The 19,058-nt window shown below is 37.9% G+C and overlaps 1 protein-coding gene across 4 annotated transcripts in view; it reads right to left on the bottom strand.

Annotated features, from left to right (window-relative positions):
• The window catches only part of MAST2 (microtubule associated serine/threonine kinase 2), a 221,383-nt gene that overhangs the window by 109,401 nt on the left and 92,924 nt on the right, over positions 1-19,058 (bottom strand). For all 4 annotated transcript variants that reach the window (XM_055341907.1, XM_055341906.1, XM_055341905.1 and 1 more), the window contains exon 4: positions 19,012-19,043. In XM_055341907.1, coding sequence (XP_055197882.1) covers positions 19,012-19,043 — 32 coding nt within the window. The remainder of the gene's footprint in view (positions 1-19,011; positions 19,044-19,058) is intronic.

Raw genomic sequence — 19,058 nt, forward strand, 5'->3', positions numbered from 1 at the left:
CTTAACTCTCCTTGGTTTACAGTTTATCACCCTCGCCTACAATATTAAAGGTTGTTCTTTTCTTTCTGTGTAATATGCCCAGATAGCAAATATTTTGTGTCTTACTAGAATCATTTTCTTTGCTTTATGCTGACTTAGAATGTCCTTAATTATTTAAGAAAACAAACAAAGGCCCTTCATGGAAAAGCTGTGATTATTCAAATTTAGTTACCTTCTGTGTTTATTTTAAATTGTTTTATTGTTGCCTTCATTAAGTAAATAGGTATTGTTTCTCAAGCACTAACACTCCTATCTTAAGTATTTCTACCAACAACTCTTAAGTTTTCTCTTCCCAAAATCAGATCCTAAATACAGAAAACAATAAAAGTTTCAGCATATTTTTACTGACTATCTTTGAGGCATCCCAGAGCATCCCTGCAAAAATTACAAAGAAGTGTTCTTTCAAATTTCAGAGAGGTATTAGAAATAGATTTGATATTTTACTTCTGATGAGTTTCACGGGAAAACTTCTCAAATCAGAAAAGACTCACCCCTCTCTAGTTTAAATTTATACAGGTAAAATTAATATAAATATCCTTTAAATTGTATAATTTCTGGGAAGCTCCCAGAGATTTGTCAATGCCCTCATTATGTATAACATTTCTCTGAGTCCAGATGGTGTTTTGCCAGATTTTAGGAAAGAAAAGTTTTAGTGTTTCGTCTTAATTTTAGTTATGATTTAAAATGCTTACTAGGCTACAATCTTACTTTTGAAATTTGAATCTAGCATTTTATTACTTAAACTGCTTACCTGCAGGGAACCTGAGTGGCTCAATGGTTAAGCGTCTGCCTTTGGTTCAGGGCGTGATCCCAGAATCCTGGGATCAAGTCCCACATCAGGCTCCCCGCAAGGAACCTGCTTCTCCCTCTGCCTATGTCTCTGCCTCTCTCTGTGTGTCTCAAATAAATAAATAAATAAATAAATAAATAAACAAACAAACAAACAAACAAACTGCTTACTTCGGGAGCACCTGGCTGTCTCAGTCGGAAAAGCATGCTAACTCTTGATCTTGGGTTGTAAGTTTGAACCCCACATTAAGTGTAGAGATTATGTAAATAAATAAACTTTTAAAAATAAAAAAGTAAATAAAATGCTTACTTAGTAACAATTTTACTTTTAAAATTTGAATCTTCTAGGTAAATGTAATTTTATTTAAAAATATAGATACCCAGGACTTATTCCTGACTTACTAATTTTTTTTCCTTGAGGTCCTTAGTATATATAGCCTTGAGATATACATTATGCCGTAAGATTATTATGTGCTATATACCAAGATATTTTCCTCTGCAAAAATTATGTACATTCATATTTTATACATCAGCTATAATATTCACTGTCTTCTTTGACAAGAACTACTCTTAGAGATACTCTGCTAAAACATTTTTGAATTGGCTTTAATATTCTTGTTTTGTATGCTATAGAAACAACTTAATTCCCTGGTTAGTTGAATTATTCTTGTTATGAACTCTCATTAGACCTTTCACATTTAAAAATCAACAGTACTTAACTGACCACAGCTATTTTAAGTCTTTGTCACCTACAGAGAGATTTTGTTTTACACAGATGCTAGTGTGAATGTTCTATAATCAACTAGTAGCTAGAGTCTGTGTTTTTAACAAAGGATTGTCTCAGAGCCCCCTGGAAAAGGACTGTAACAGGTATCTCAAACTACTGACACTTCAAAGACTGGACTCTTAAGGACAGACTTCCTAAGCCATTGCTTGGACAATTGGACAACTTCCAGACCATTCCAGTGGACTGAGTCAGAATTTCCAGAACCCTTTTTAGTTGAGAAGCAGACCATTAAACTAGATCCAGTGAAACAAGAATCAATTACATAGGCCTAAATGAACTAATGAGAGATTATAATAGTTATTTGTTTGGAATATTGTCTTAATATCTGTTTTCTAGATAGAAAAGGAAGCCTGCTCTCTTCCTTCTAAGCTACTTAAACCCTAATAAATTTAGGAATCCTTGCTTTTGTAAAATGCAACATTCCTGAATCATATCTGATTTTCAAAGACTCTCCCCAGTGAGATTTGAATCTTGCTGAATTTTCTTATTGAATGCCCTTAAAATATTGTTTTAAAAAGGCTATACAACAAAGGATTTGCAAAAGAAAGAAAGAAAGAAAGAAAGAAAGAAAGAGAGAGAGAGAGAGAGAGAGAGAGAGGGAGGGAGGGAGGGAATTTGCCTGAAATGTCATATTTGAGAACAATGTTAACTTATTTAAGCCACTTTTAAGAAACTACAGCTGACTTTATGGTGCCAGTACTTACAAAACCCTCCCAGGGAAAATTGCCCTGGTACCTAGCTTTCAGGGAGGGCTCAGCCTTCTAGATGGTTAAGGGCAGTCACTTCCCAGAAGGTCCAGGACCCTTAAGACATTTGGGGGGTCTTGAGAAAAGAAGAATTTGCCCAAATGAATCAGTACTGCAGATGAAATATGATAAAGTGCTTCTTAACTGTGGCTTTCTAGCCTCAAAATACAAATAAGAGAGGCTTTTAAAAGTTCAATCTGAGATTCTTTATAAAATTTCCAGCAAATTAAAAAGGTCTATATGGAAAATTAACTTTATTGCTACCCCGATGTAAATAAGCAAACCAAACTTAGTAAGAGCAACTTTGTTTTGTGATTAAGAATAATAAGGAGGGGGCAGCCCAGGTAGCTCAGGGGTTTAGTGCTGCCTTCAGCCCAGGGCGTGATCCTGGAGACCCGGGATCAAGTCCCATGTCGGGCTCCCTGCATAGAACCTGCTTCTCCCTCTGCATGTGTCTCTGCCTTTCTCTCTCTCTCTCTCTCTCTTTCTCTCTCTTTCATGAATAAATAAATAAAATCTTTTTTAAAAAATTTTAAACAGGGCACATGATATGATGAGCCCTGGGTATTGTTCAGAGAACACATTATTTTGATTTTAATAATATTTAATAATATTAATATTAATATTTTATTGCCTTTGAGCTATTTACAACTCTGTATATATAATTGTAATGATACAGTTTGTCTACAGATATTATAAATAAATTCTGTAGAGTTTAGGTTCAATTGACTTCTCGCCACAGAAAAATCCAGTTTTGTGACCATTTACAAATACATTTCAACATTTAACACATTTATTTTTTTAATCGATAGTGTGTTCACACATTTTTTTGTAACATGTTTTATTTTACAGCTTGTTAGCATTACGTAAAACTCCAACTTTGTATCTCCATTTGTATTTTTGTTCCAGGCTATACAAATGTTAAGAACAGACCTAAGTGATTGCCTGCTATGTGTTAAACTCTATACTAGTCCCAGGGCCATACAACATGGTCCTGACCTCATGGAGCTTACCATCTGCTATGGACCAAACGATGTCCCCACTAACCCCAAAGTCATATGTTGAAGTCCTTACCCAATGTGACTGTATTTGGAGATAGGTCTTTAGGAAGTAATTACGGGTAAATGAGATCATAAGTGTGGGGCCCGAATCTCAAAGGACTGGTGGCCTTATAAGAGGAAAAAACATCTTTCTCATATACACATCCTTTATCTCTCTTCTTCGGACTCCTTCCCAAAAGGTCATGTGAGCACAAAGCAAGAAGGTGGTGTCTACAAGCCAGAAAGAGAGTCCCCTCCAGAAAATGATGCTGCTGGCACCGAGATCATGAACATTTGGCCTCCAGAACCATGAATATACATCTCTGTTATAGAAGTCACAAAACCCGTGGTATTTTGTCATGGCAGCCCAAGCAAACTAATAGATCATACAATGGAAGAAGACATACAAATAATTCTTTATTTACAACTGCTGTTAAAAAGCTATGAAAGAGAAGTACAGGGTTTAATGAAAGTACATTCTGGGAATCCAACTGAGTCTAGGAACAGCAAGGTATGGATGAGGTCAGAAAAGTCTTTCACAAGAAAGTGAGATATAAGCTGACACTTGACAGAATATAGGAACTAGCAAGGAAAAGATGAGGGGAAAAACATTCCAGGTACAGGGAACACATTGTGCAAAATATGGAGACAAACACAGGAACCAGATTGTGTAGATTAGTTTCATGTGCCATGTCAAGACTTACAGGTATGATCCTAAGAGTAATAAAAAGTTCACATAAACATCTAATAATCAAATCTGCACTTTAAAAAGCTTTTTCTGGCTATTGTGTGATAGATGGGTAACAGACTGGGGCTAAGCAATGCTACACATGAAATACCAGTTAGGAAGTTACAGCAACAACAGAGGCAAGAAATTACAATGGCTTAGACTATACGGACATACGAGTGATAGTAGAAAGAAGTAGAGGAAATTAAGAGATATTTGAGAGGAATAGAAAGGAATTGCAGGTATAAGCAAGAAGAAGGTAATAAGAAAAACAGTTTTCTATCACAAAGTGGCACCATAGGGATCCCTGGGTGGCGCAGCGGTTTGGCGCCTGCCTTTGGCCCAGGGCCCGATCCTGGAGACCCGGGATCGAATCCCACGTCGGGCTCCCGGTGCATGGAGCCTGCTTCTCCCTCTGCCTATGTCTCTGCCTTGTCTCTGCCTCTCTCTCTCTCTGTATGACTATCATAAATAAATAATTTTAAAAAATTAAAAAAAAAAACAAAGTGGCACCATTTAGTAATAAGGTAGAGAATATGAGAGGAGTAGGTTTCTGAGGAAGACAATGACTTCAGTTTTATAAATGCTAAAGTTGAGATGTTTCTGAAATATCCAAGTAGATTATAGTGAATTGATAGCTGTGAGGTCTAAAGATATATAAATGTGAGGAGAATTAGCATAACAGCAATTCTAAAAATAATAGTAACAAAATGGGCTCTCATAGATTTTCAGTTTTCAAGTCCTATGTCCACATACCCATGGCTCACTGACAAAATATATCCATTTTTTCACACAATGGCTCCCACTAGGAAATTAGTGGTAATTATCATTCCATCCCTGCCAACCTCTGCCAATCCCACTGCAGATAGAGAACTTATGTCAAATAATTTCCTACCTAAGCCCAATTTTTAAAAAAGATGACACACTAGTAAGTGTAGCACAGAGCTATTACTCTGGCCTTCAGAGTCCTTAAAACTACCTGATTTTCAAGGTCCATAGAGAAACTATAGCCCTATTATCAGGCACCACTGATACCCCACAAAGTGTTTACTATGTGTAGCAGGTGGTATCTCTTTTTAGCACATTCTCCAGAAGCATTCATCCAGGCAAATACCATCAAGTTGCATCAGAATAGGAAAGTACATGACACTGTTCCACATGTCAGGTTCACATGAGAAAAGTTAGACACATCATATCCTTGAGCCTCAAGAACTCCTCTCTGCCCACTGTCTATCATTGCATTTACTTACACCTGGTATTTACTTTCATCCAATATCTGATGTCTAAGTCCACTGCGCAAGTGACTAAGCCAACAATGCAGAAGGATAACTATTCCCAAGGACTCTAAGAATAAAAGTCACTAATAGCAACATACACACACACACCATGACAGGTGCTTCAGCTACCTCTTCATTCCTATAGTCCGTTCTTCACTTCTACTGGACTGCTCACAGCCTCAAAGAAATAAAGCAATGACATTCCAAGAAATATGAAGATAATTACCTTAAGTTGTAGTGAGTAGCAGAAAAGATTAACTTTCTACTAGAGACATAAACACTAGAATATCTAGTAACTAGAGACATAAACACTATCTTTTTTAAGAATTTATTTATTCATGAGAGACACAAAGAGAAAGACGCAGAGACATATGGAGAGGGAGAAACAGACTCCCTGCAGGGAGTCTGATGCAGGACTTGATCCCAGAACCCTGGAATCACACCCTGAGCCGAAGGCAAACGCTCAACCACTGATCCACCCACGCGTCCCAGACATAAACACTATTTATATTGAACTACTAAGTGTAGGGTCTAGGTACTGGTGCTGGAATTCACAAACAAAAAAAGCAATCCTATTTGAAAGGAATTGCCAAAAGAGGCCTGCCTAATAAAGCTGGGCAAGGGAAGCAATTCAAAGCTAACCCAATTGAGAAAAAGCAAAATACAATACTCCCATAGCTTAAAAAACAAATACAAATAGCTTTAGAATTTAATTTTCTCTCAATTCTTTTTCCAGAGATATGTACACTTTTAGCAAAATTACCAACTTCTCTAGGTCTGATATTCTACACTATATTTTTTAACACATTGAAAAATATTCAGATGGATTTAAATATCATATAGCTTTCTAAAAATGAAAATAATTTTATTTCAGAAAGCTATATCTAATATAAATGGTATGAACCTGGCCAAAAGAACTTATATAACCAACTTGCCCCAACAAGGCCCTTATCCTGGCAGTCGGGATTTTTTTCATTCCCCATATTGGAATTTAGTTGTTCTCTCCCCTTATGTGACCAAAGCTAATCATGAATATCCTGGCTTTTCTAAGGTGCACTTTTCCTTTAGCTTGGTTTAGCATCTTACTAATGTGAAACGAAACGAAACAAAACAAACCTACAGGCCTGAAATGGTGTTATTTTTTAGGCCAAGTCACCAAACCAAAGCTTAATACCTCACCTAAACACAGTCATAACAGGTCAAGAATTCTTAGGTCAGCATCAATAAGGGTAATCTGTCACATGGGCCCTCCTGTCCCTCAAAGGAAGAGGAAGAAATCCTCCTACTAAAAAAACCTTTTCCTCCCAGATGTAGGTGACCTCACCTGAAATAACCCTTTTTTCTGTTTATGACTTCCTTATCCTGCCTTTAAAAACTTTTCCCCTTTTTGTAGCCCATTGGAATTCTCCTCTACTTATTAGGTGGGATGCTACCTGACTCATGAGTCATTTAATAAAGCCGACTGCATCTTCAAATTTATTAGGTAGAATTTTCTTTAACACTAATTTGTTTTTCTGAAGAATTTATGGCATCTAACAGGTAATTATGGCCTTCTAATAACAAAAGCAATAAACTACTGAGTTTTTTGCAAGTTTACTAATAACAGGCATTGCACTAACTTCTTTAACAAACAGCTGAGGGCTTCATTGCAGGCACTATGCCACTTGGTTTACATGTATAATCTTTTACAAATATACTGAGGTAACCAAGGCTACTGGGGACAAATTGTCAATTCTCCTAAGGCCAGTATTTCCATAAGTACCTAGATATGTGTCCTCCATTTTTGCCTAATCAAGGACATTCCAGCAATCATTCCATCCTCTCTCACATTAACTTTCCATTCTCTACTGGATAATTTCATTGACATAAAAACATAATGTAGTATCTCTCATCTACATTTTAAAAAGAGAGGGGAAAAACTCCATGACCTTTTCCAGGTATCACCTGATTTCTATGATCCTCTTTCAGCAAATCTCTTTGAAATAATATTACTCGCTACCCCTCCCCAAAATACCAGAAAAGGAACAAGAATAATTCAGTGAAATTCTATATACTCTTCACTTACATTTGCTTTTTTCTTTCCCTTCTCTTCCTCTCTCTCTGTGCACGCAGGTGCACTGGCACACATAGGCACGCGCGCGTGCGCGCGCGCGCGCGCACACACACACACACAAGCAATTACTTTTTGTTAATTAGCTGAATCATTTGCAAGTCATTTGTAAGCACCTTAACACCTCCTCCCTCAAATACTTCCACAAGTAATCCTTGCCTACAACAAGGGAGAACCGCCACACAACTGTCACACTAGAAAGTTTAACACCGACTCAATAATATTAACAAATAAAAGTCCATGTTCAAGTATCCTCAGTCCCAATAATGTCCTTCAACTATTTTTTTTTTATTCAGGATCCACCCAAGAACTAAGCATTACATTTATTCACCAAGTCTCCTTCATCTCTAGTAATCTAGAACACATTCGTAAGTCTTTTTTTTTTTTTTAACCTTTTACAACTTCAACATTTTTAAAGAGTCTAGGCCAGTAGTTTCTGCAGATTGCCCCCTCAGTTTGGGTTTCTCTGACTGCTTCCTCCTATATTACATTGAGGTTAAACATTTTGTTTTAAGATGTATTTATTCATTTGACAGAGAGAGAGAGCACAAGTAGAAGGAAAAGGCAGAGGGAGAGGGAGAAGCAGACTCCCCACTGAGCAGGGAGCCCAATGGGGGAGGGGGGAGGGGTGAGGGGACTGGATCCCAGAACCCTGAGATCACAACCTGAGCTAAAGGGAGACACTTAACCATCTGAGCCATCCAGGTGCCAAGGTTAAACATTTTTAATCCAAACATTACATAGGTAATACTGTCTCCCATTCTCTCTTGAACCCATTTGAATCAAGTTCTATACCCACTTCCCATCAATATGGCTCACTGAGGTCACCAATAGGCAATTCCCTATTACTAAATCCAAAGGTCAGTCCTTAAGTGTTCATCTTACATAACCTGTCAGCAGGTTTTGGAATGCTTTCTTCTTGTGGTTTTGGAAACACCACTCTCAGGCTGGTTTTCCTCCACCCTCACTGGCTACTCCTTTTCAGTTTTCTTTATGGATGGACTCTCATTACTTCCTAACCAGTACACACTCAAGGACCCCAAGGCTCATTCCTTCTATCTTTTTCTAAACTCATTCACTCACTAGGTCAATGCTGCTCAAAACAGCTGTGGTGAAGGAGCGGGTGAAAATTTTAATCCATCACAAACCACTGCAAGATACAATAAATATAAAATAACAGAATAATGATCAAATGCTTGAAGGTTACAACAATGGCAGTTGCTAAATTTCTGTACGTAACTCATGGCAAACGTAACAGTTTGATAACCACCAGTCTGTTGATCCACACTTGAGTAGCGTATTTTAGTAGTTTATTTCATCTAATCTCATAACTTGGAGTATCATTATATGTTGTCAATCTCCAAAAATATATCTCCAGATCAGATTTCACCCTTGATCCCCTAGTTCATATATACAATTGTCTTTTCAACACTCCTTCTTGGCTGTCAAACAAGCACCAAAGTCCTGATTCCTCCAACAACTCCCACTCCTGCCCTTCCCAAGAACAAAAACAGAAAACAACCCTGTTCCACTCACATATTCTCCATCTTGCTCAATAACTGGCAACCATATTCATCGAGCTATTTAGTCCTAAAATCTTGCAGTAACCACCAATTCCTTGCTTTCTTTCATTACCAAAATTAACTATCAAGAAATATTTTCTGGGCAGCCCAGGTGGCTCAGCGGTTTAGCACCGCCTTGGGGACCTGGGATCAAGTCCCACGTCAGGCTCCCTGCATGGGGCCTCCTCCCTCTGCCTGTGTCTCTGCCTCTCTTTCTATCTCTGTGTCTCTCATGAATAAATAAATAAAATCTTAAAAAAAAAAAGAAATATTTTCAGCTTTCAAAATATTTCCAGAACTGACCCTTTCTTTTTATTTTTTAAGATTTTATTTATTTATTCATGAGAAACAGAGAGAGGCAGAGACAAAGGCAGAGGGAGAAACAGGCTCCCAATAGGGAGCCTGATGCAGGACTCAATCCCAGGACCCCAGGATCACGATCTGAGCCAAAGGCAGACACCCAACCATTGAGCCACCCAGGCCCCCCTGGAACCCTGCCATTTCTTACCACCATCTTGACCACTTTGATTTTTGTAATGGTTTCCTTGAATACTTCCCTGCTTTCACTCCTGCTCTCCCTAAACTCTGAGCAAGAAGAGACTGTTAAAACCTAAGACAACTATACAAGAGAGAAAGAAAAGTTGTTTCAACAAAGGGAGCTAGGACAACAGCCATCCATATTCAGAAGAATGAAATCAAATTCTTACTTTTTACATGAAAAATTAACTAATAATAATTGGGCTTGGGTTCCTCAGGCTCCCTGCTCCTCAGGGAGTTTGCTTCTTCCTCTCCCTGTGCCCCTCCCCCACTCATGTTCTCTTTCTCACTGGCTCACTCTGTCAAATAAATAAATAAAATCTTTTAAAAAAACGAAATAGCCAGTCCAAGCTGGTTACCTTACCCTAAGACGCTGGCTTAGGTTTTCCCCTTGCTCCTTTCTGCCTCCTGACAAAACCTGGTGCTTTTTTCATGTAGCCTGTATGACATGGCATGCTCCTTTCTCTTGGGGAAATTTTAAGTAATAAATTTTTCTATCAATAGCATTAGTCTCTGTATCATTTCTTAGTTATCTTTATGTATTAAGGCCCAAGAACAAATTAGACCTTGAATTAGGCAATGGTTTCTTAGATATACCAAAAGCACAACCAAAGGAAAAGCAGATAAACTGGACTTCATCAAAATTACAAACTTTTGTGCTTCAGAGGTCACTATCAAGAAAATGAAACAATCAGCCACAGAATGGAAGAAAATACTTGCAAATCATCTATCTGATAAGGGTTTAGTATACAGACTATATAAATTACTCTTAAAATTTAACAATAAAAAGACAAATAACTCAAATACAAAATGGGCAAAGGACATGAATAAACATTTCTCCAAAGAACATAAGCAAATAGCCAACAAGTACATGGAAAGATACTCTATAGGGTACCTGGGTAGCTCACTCAGTTGGTTAAGCTTCAACTCTTAATATTGGCTCAGGTCATTATCTCAGGGTCATGAGATTAAGCCCTGCATCGGGCTCTACACTCAGCAGGAATCTGTTTGAAATTCTCTCTCTTTTTCTCTCTCTCTCTCTCCCCCTCTGCCCCTCCCTCTTCTCATGCATGCACTCCCTCTCTCAAATAAATAAATCTTAAAAAAAAAGAAAAAGAAAGAAAGAAAGAAAGAAAGAAAGAAAGAAAGAAAGAAAGAAAGAAAGAAAGAAAGAAAGAGAGAAAGAAAAAGATACTCTACACCATTAGCCATTATGGAAAAGCAAATCAAAACCACAATGAGAAACAAATTCAGCAAAGTTGCAGGATATAAAACCAACACATTGGTTGCATTTCTATACATTAACAATGAATAATCCAAAAATGAATTTAAGGGTCGCCTGGGTGGCTCAGCAGTTGAGTGTCTGCCTTCGGCCCAGGGTGTGATCCTGGGGTCCCAGAATCAAGTTCTGCATTGGGCTTCCTGCTTCATTGAAGCCTGCTTCTCCCTCTGCCTACATCTCTGCCTCTCTTTCTCTGTGTCTCTCATGAATAAATCTAAAACCTTTTTAAAAAATGAATTTAAGAAATAAGTCCATTTATAATATCACAAAAAAATAAAAATTTAGGAATAAATTCAACTAAGGAGGTAAAAGACCTGTACACTGAAAACTATGAAACATTTCTCAAAGAAATTAAAAAGGACTTAAATAAATATCCTATGGTCACACATCGGAAGACTTAAAACTAATCAATCTGATAATATTACCCAAATTGATCTATAGATTCAATACAATCCCTATCAAAATCCCAAAGGCATTTTTGCAGAAATACAAAAACTCATCTACCATTCATATGAAATCACAAGAAACTCTAAATAATCAAAATAATCTTGAAGAACAGTTAGTTCTTTGATACCAAATTTCATAATTCAAAACTTACTACAAAGCTACAGTAATCAAAACAGTGTGGTAATAGTATAAGGACAGACATTTAGACCAACGGAATAGAACAGAGTCCCAAAATAAATGTTCATACATATGGTCAAATATTTTTGACAAGGGTGCCAAGACTATCCAGTGGGGAAAGACAGTCTTTTTAACAAATGATTCTGGGGAAACTAGATACTCATATGCAAAAGAATGAGTAAGATACTTCCCTTAAACCATAAACAAAAATTAACTCAAAATGGATCAAAGACCTAAACGTAAGAGCTAAAACTATAAAATTCTTAGAAGAAATACCTGGAGATACCTTTTTGACACTGGATCTGGCAATGATTTCTTGGATATGATACCAAAATCATAGGCAACAAAAGAAAAAATAAATCAGCTGGACTTCATGAAAATTAACATCTTCTGTATATCAAGGACACGATCAAGGGAATGAAAATGCAACCAAAAGAATGAAAGAAATATATGCAAATCATTTATCTGATAAGAGTTTAATATTCAGAATATGTAAAGAACTCCTAAAACTAAACAATTAAAATTTACAACCCAATTCAAAAATGGGCAAAGAAACTGATTTCACCAAAGGTTTACAAATAACCAATAAGAACACGAAAAGATGTTCAACATCACTAGTAATTAGGAAAACACAAATTAAAACCACAATGACATATCACTTCACACTTACTAAGATGACATTATTTTAAAAATGAAAAATAGGGGATCCCTGGGTGGTGCAGCGGTTTGGCGCCTGCCTTTGGCCAAGGGCGCGATCCTGGACACCCGGGATGGAATCCCACATCGGGCTCCCGGTGCATGGAGCCTGCTTCTCCCTCTGCCTGTGTCTCTGCGCCTCTGTGTGTGTGTGTGTGTGTGTGTGTGTGTGTGTGTGTGTGTGTGTGTGTGTGTGTGACTATCATAAATAAATTTAAAAATTTAAAAAAAAATGAAAAATAACAAGGGCTGGCTAGGATGTGGAGAAATTGTAACTGTCATGAATTGTTGGTTGGAATATAAAATGGTGCAGCTGCTGTAGAAGCAGTATGGTCATTCCTCAGAAAGTTACACACAGAATTACCATATGATCCAGACTCCTCTTCTTGGTATCTACCTGAAATAAGTGAAAGCAGGGACTCAAACAGATACTTATACACCCATGTTCACAGCAGCATTATTCACAATAGCCAAAAAGTGGAAGCAATTCAAATGTTCATCAACAGATAATGGATAAACAAAATGTGATACATACACACATACAATGCAATATTATTTAACCTTGAAAAGGAATAAAGTATAACACAAACTAAAATATAGATGAATCTCTAAAGAATTATATTAACCAAAGGAAGCCAAGCACAAGAGGCCACATATTAAATAATTCCACTTATATGGAATGTTCAGAATACACAAATCTATTAAGACAGAAAGTAAATTAGTTGGTTACCAGGGACTAGAGGGAGTGTAGGATGTAGAAGGAAGGAGGCTTTTTCTGCGTAATGAAGATGTTTTGAATTAAGAGAGCAGTAATTCCTGTAAAACTTTGTGCATACAGTAAAAAACCAATGAACTGTATACTCTTAAATGGTAATTATATGATTTGTGGATTATATCTCAATAAAGCAAATTGCCGTTTTCCAAAAAAAAAAAAAAAAAAAAAAACTAGGACAGATCACATCTTTCTCTGCTTTAAAACTACCCACTGGGGATCCCTGGGTGGCACAGCGGTTTGGCGCCTGCCTTTGGCCCAGGGCCCGATCCTGGAGACCCGGGATCGAATCCCACGTTGGGCTCCCGGTGCATGGAGACTGCTTCTCCCTCTGCCTGTGTCTCTGCCTCTCTCTCTCTCTCTGTGTGTGACTATCATAAAAAAAAATATATATATATATGTATATGTATATGTATATATATATATATAAAACTACCCACTGACTTTCTGTCTCAATCAATGTAAAATACAAAGTCTTTTCTCTGTAGCCTACAGTGTACTACAAAATCCAGCCTGTGCCTCATATTCTCCAATGCCTCCCCCCAATCCTCAACCAACCCCAACATCACTGTTCACTCATCAACAGCCACCCTGGCCTCCTTACTGTCCTCCAACATGCCAAGCATGTTGCTACCTCAGAACCTTGGCACATATTATATCCTCTACATAAAATGCTTTTATTCAATATATATCAATATCATTCATTCCAGACCCTTATTGTTCTCTGCTCAGGTGTCACTTAATGAAAATATTCCTAGACAACACAATTTAAAATTTCAACCCCCGCTCCACAAAAACATATACCCTCATATCTCTTATCAGGCTTTTTCTTCGCAGCACTCAATACCCTACGACAGGGATCCCTGGGTGGCGCAGCGGTTTGGCACCTGCCTTTGGCCCAGGGCGCGATCCTGGAGACCCGGGATCGAATCCCACATCGGGCTCCTGGTGCATGGAGCCTGCTTCTCCCTCTGCCTATGTCTCTGCCTCTCTCTCTCTCTCTGTGTGACTATCATAAATAAATAAAAATTAAAAAAAATAATAATACCCTACGACACATGATATATGTTTCTGTGTCTGTCTCTCTTGAATAGAAGCTCCCTAAGAGTAGAAACTGCTTAAACACTACTTTATCTCCAGTATCTAGAATAGTGCCTGCATATAACAAGAACTTAATAAATATATGATAGATGGATGAATTTAAACAAATGAAAAAATTAATAGAGGCAAAACGACAAAGAGAAATACAGTAACTCATTTTACAAAGAAAACATCTAGGGGCAGCCCAGGTGGCTTAGCGGTTTAGTGCTGCCTTCAGCCCAGGGTGTGATCCTGGAGACCCCGGATCAAGTCCCACGTCGGGCTCCCTGCATGGAGTCTGCTTCTCCCTCTGCCTGTGTCTGTGCCTCTCTCTCTCTCTCTCTCTCTCTCTCATGAATAAATAAACAAAATCTTTAAAAAAGAAAAAAAAATCTAGTAAAGAATATTCGCAAGACTCAAGCCCAGGTCTGCCTGACTCTCAAATCCAAGCTCTTCATTTCTGTGGTATACTTTACTTCCCAATTTGGAGATTTGGGAGGGATTACTTATAAAGTGAAAGAGTGTGTATTGTAGAATGCCAAGATATCACATCTAAAAATCCATTTTTTTTAATTTTTATTTATTTATGATAGTCACACAGAGAGAGAGAGAGAAGCAGAGACAAAGGCAGAGGGAGAAGCAGGCTCCATGCACCGGGAGCCCGATGTGGGATTCGATCCCGGGTCTCCAGGATCGCGCCCTGGGCCAAAGGCAGGCGCCAAACCGCTGCGCCACCCAGGGATCCCTAAAAATCCATTTTTTTAAAAAACCAATTTTTTTAGTTTCCATCCATTTTAATGCAAGTATCATGTTACATGGAAAAGCATATCAATTAATAGCCTTCAAAATTACTGAACTTCACTTATTTTATATTGCTCGGCTACTTTCAAAATTATGCTTATTAAATGAACCTGACTCTCCCTCAAAAGACTTGACATGACACCAAACTAGCTGCAACCCCCAAATTCCTCTACACCCATAAAATATAGTATAGAGAATACGTCAAAGGAAATGAGCCTTTATACCTGGAATAGGCGTAGAGTAACATTTGCTCCTGGAAGAGTCATTCTGAGACAGACACAAACAGGGACAGAAGTACAACACCTCCTTCTTCTTCCAACCAAGACTCAGAAGACAATTATAATTACTTTTTTTAAAGTAACCTCCATGCCCAACGTGGGGCTCCAATTCATGACCCTGAGATCAAGAGTTGCATGCTCTACGGACTGAGCTAGCCAGGCGTCTCATGACAAGTTTTTATAAACTTTTTAAACTTCCAGACTATGGGTCACGTGGGTAGCTCAGTTGGTTAAACATCTGACTCCTGGTGGCAGCTCAGGTCATGACCCCAGGGTCACGGGATCAGCCCAAATCTGGCTCCTCAGGCTTCAGCTCTGTGCACTCAGCACAGAATCTGCCAGATTCTTTCCCCCTCAACTCTTCCTCTACTCCTCCCCCAACTCGCCCATCCACAAGCTCGTGCTCTCTCTCTCTCTCTCAAATACATTAATTAAATCTTTAAAAAAAAAAAAAAAAACTTCCAGACTAGTCTACAAGGACCAGAAACAATGGGGCAAATGTCTAAGTTACTTTGTATTAAGATCAGTTTCTCCACATCTACTACAAACTTTTAAGTATTAATTAAACTTATTCTAACATTTTATGTTGTATGGTTTTTGCTTTTCTGGCTTCTTTACTCCAAATGCTAAACCATACTTTGCTTGCTACTTCATACTTCCTATAAATACTTGCCTAGTTCTATGCAAAAGAGATACCATGGAGCTGTAGTTATTTGGGGAGATAACTAAACAAGGAGATGAGGTAAGCCCATTCCCTTGTTTTGTGAGACAATTCAGTCCCAGAAATGTTAATTCCTATGGAAACCACACATAACTTATTAGTGGCATAACCTAGATTAGTATCCAGGATTCCCAGCTTCCTTCCAGAATAAAACTTTTCTACTCCTCCAATATTAAAGATAAAAAAACTACTGTTTGCACTGAGGTACTTCTGGCTTACTTAACGATAAATCCTCAAAATAAGAAGGATGTGTCTGATTGCTACAGCCTCCAAACTTAGATCAGGGCCCAACACACAATAGATATTAGTGTGCATTTATTGAATGATCAATTGTTTAAACGTAGTTACTTTATTAAAAAGTATTTATTTCTTTAAAAAAAAAGGTATTTATTTCTGATTCTAATTAATTAAATATTTTAAGAAAGTTACAATAAGCCTAACTTTAGATATCACTAAAATGACCAAGAGATTCCTTTTTTTTTTTTTTTAAAGAATTTATTTATTCATGAGAAACAGAGAGAGAGGCAGAGACACAGGCAGAGGGAGAAGCAGGTTCCATGCAGGGAGCCCGATGTGGGACTTGAAACTCGATCCCGGGTCTCCAGGATCACATCCTGGGCCGAAGGCGGTGCTAAACCACTGAGCCACCCGGGCTGCCCGACCAAGAGATTCCTAAGGTTAAAACTAAAATGACCCCAAAATTCCTTCAATTTCAAATAATAATCATTTTCCCAGGATATCCTTCCCTCTCCTCAGCAAACCCCATTCACTGAAAGCACATAACTCCTAGAAGAAGCTATCCACCTGCCTTAGGCCTTAATTCATTTCACCTAATCTCAAGCAAAAAGCAAATCTCAGAGAACTTTCAAATAAGAGGAAACAAAAGAATAAATGCCAAAAATAATAGAATAGTGACCAAGTACAGGGGTGCCTGGCCAACTCAGTCTGTAAAGCACATGACTCTTGATCTCAGGGTTATGAGTTTGAGGCCCACATTGGATGTAGAGATTACTTAAAAATAAAATCTTAAGAAAAAAAACAATATTTGCTGAAAATGATGCTGAAAAGCCACTTCTTTTCAGTTATGTGCACATACTTAGTAGATCATTCCAACAAGAGTCCTGGTAGCACCTTTGCCCAGTGTTTAGAAGACTCAGGACACTTGAGAACCTAGAATTGAGATCCACTGCTAGAACTAAACTAAATTTTTTTTAAAGATTTATTTATTTATTTGAAAGGTAGAGAGACAAAGAGAGAGAGAGAGAGCATTGAGGGAAGAGAATCTCAAGCAGACTCCCCTCTGAGCACAGAACCCATTGAGGGGCTCCATCTCATGACCTTGAGATCATGACCTGAACTGAAATCAAGAGTCAAATGCTTAACTGACTGAGCCACTCAGGTGCTCCTCGAACTAAATTTAAATAAAGAAATGTGGCTCTTAGACAATAAAATGTACCAAAGTTAATCCAATACGTTTACAAGAATTCTAAAACTAATACACCTCAGAAAATTTTAAGAAATGAAGCACTTCACATATATTAAGTGATTCTTCTAGTAGCTATTAAAAAAAAAGGAAAAACAGGGCAGCTTGGGTGGCTCAGCAGTTTAGCATCACCTTCAGCCCAGACCTGATCCTGGAGACGCAGGATCAAGTCCCACATCCGGCTCCCTGCATGGCGCCTGCTTCTCTCTCTGCCTGTGTCTCTGCCTCTCTCTCTCTCTCTCTCTGTCTCTCACGAATAAATAAATAAAATCTAAAAAAAAATTAAAAATAAAGAAAAACAGATACTATGATCTTCAATTTATATTGAAGAAACCTTAAATTAAGGTTTAAGGAGATGAAGTGATTTGTCTCCATTTACAAAGCTAATTAAGTGACAATGCCAAATGAACCCTAGGGGTTTTGTGACTCATAACTTGAGTCTCTTTTTATCAAATCACAATTAGCTTTCACAAAGCAGCCAAAGGGGCTTTATAAAAATCTCACGGCAGCCTGGGTGGCTCAGCAGTTTTGCACCGCCTTCAGCCCAAGGCGTGGAGACCCAGGATGGAGTCCCGCGTCAGGTTCCCTGCATGGAGCCTGCTTCCCCCTTTGCCTGTGTCTCTGCCTCTCTCTGTGTGTCTCTCATGAATAAATAAATAAAAATAAAAATAAATAAATAAATAAATAAATAATCTCAGAGTACAACTAATTACTAAGGTATTTTTATAAAACAAAATCCTAAAATGGCAGTAACATAATTACCTTGTATTTCATACACTTACAAAAAATACATAAGATGTATATATAAAGTATACTTAATAAATATGAACACCGTGTATTCTCCTCCTTATAAGCTTTTGTAAGGAAAAGTTTCAAAGCCATTGTTACTATTTCCTTAGTGTTTCCCAAATTTGGCTTCTTAGCAAAATCATGGTAGGTGTGGATGCAGGTACATAAAAATACAGGTTTCTTGGGCCCCAATATGGAGATTCTGATTCAAATGAGTTCAAAATCTGTTCAGAATTTTAACAAGCATTCTAGATGATTCTGACTAGCCAAATTTGCAGTACTGCCCCAAAAGAAATCTTAAAGAGAAAAAGCAGGCCATGAAAATAAAAGAATCTAAGTACAGGGACAAAGATCATTCACTAATTTCCCTGGCCAGAAAGCCAGAATAAAACAAACAGATGAAAGAAAGTCTTATTCTTACCCTGAATCCAAACTTAGCTACTACCCTTGCCGCAAAACTGTCAGAAAAGTTTGCCTCTACCTACTACTATGTTATGGGACAAATAGAGATGCTAAGAGTTTCAACTTGAACATTCCCAAAAAGCTTAAGTATGTTTTAAAAAACAACACTTCAATTTGTATTCAAACAACACTTTTTGTATTCAAAAAATACAAGTATAAAACTGCGATGGGTACTTAAGTAGCAGCTTTTCCTCAAATGCTAGGCAAAAACTGACACAGATAAAAGGATTAAGGGTGAGAAAGGATGGGGGAAAGGAGAGGATCTGATCTCAAGAGAAACTGGCTGGCTCACCAGGTTCCCTGCCCAAATAAGAGGGGAATGAATGGAATTCCTCCAAATAACACTGACAACATTCCCCAGGAGGGATTTCTAAGCTGCTATTCATAATCATAATCATAATCAACTTACAAGCTGCCTCTTCTTGGAAGGCTCAACTCCTTCTGAAAAACAAAGCA

Source organism: Nyctereutes procyonoides, unplaced genomic scaffold, assembly GCF_905146905.1.
Source record: "Nyctereutes procyonoides isolate TBG_1078 unplaced genomic scaffold, NYPRO_anot_genome, whole genome shotgun sequence".
Taxonomy (NCBI): domain Eukaryota; kingdom Metazoa; phylum Chordata; class Mammalia; order Carnivora; family Canidae; genus Nyctereutes; species Nyctereutes procyonoides.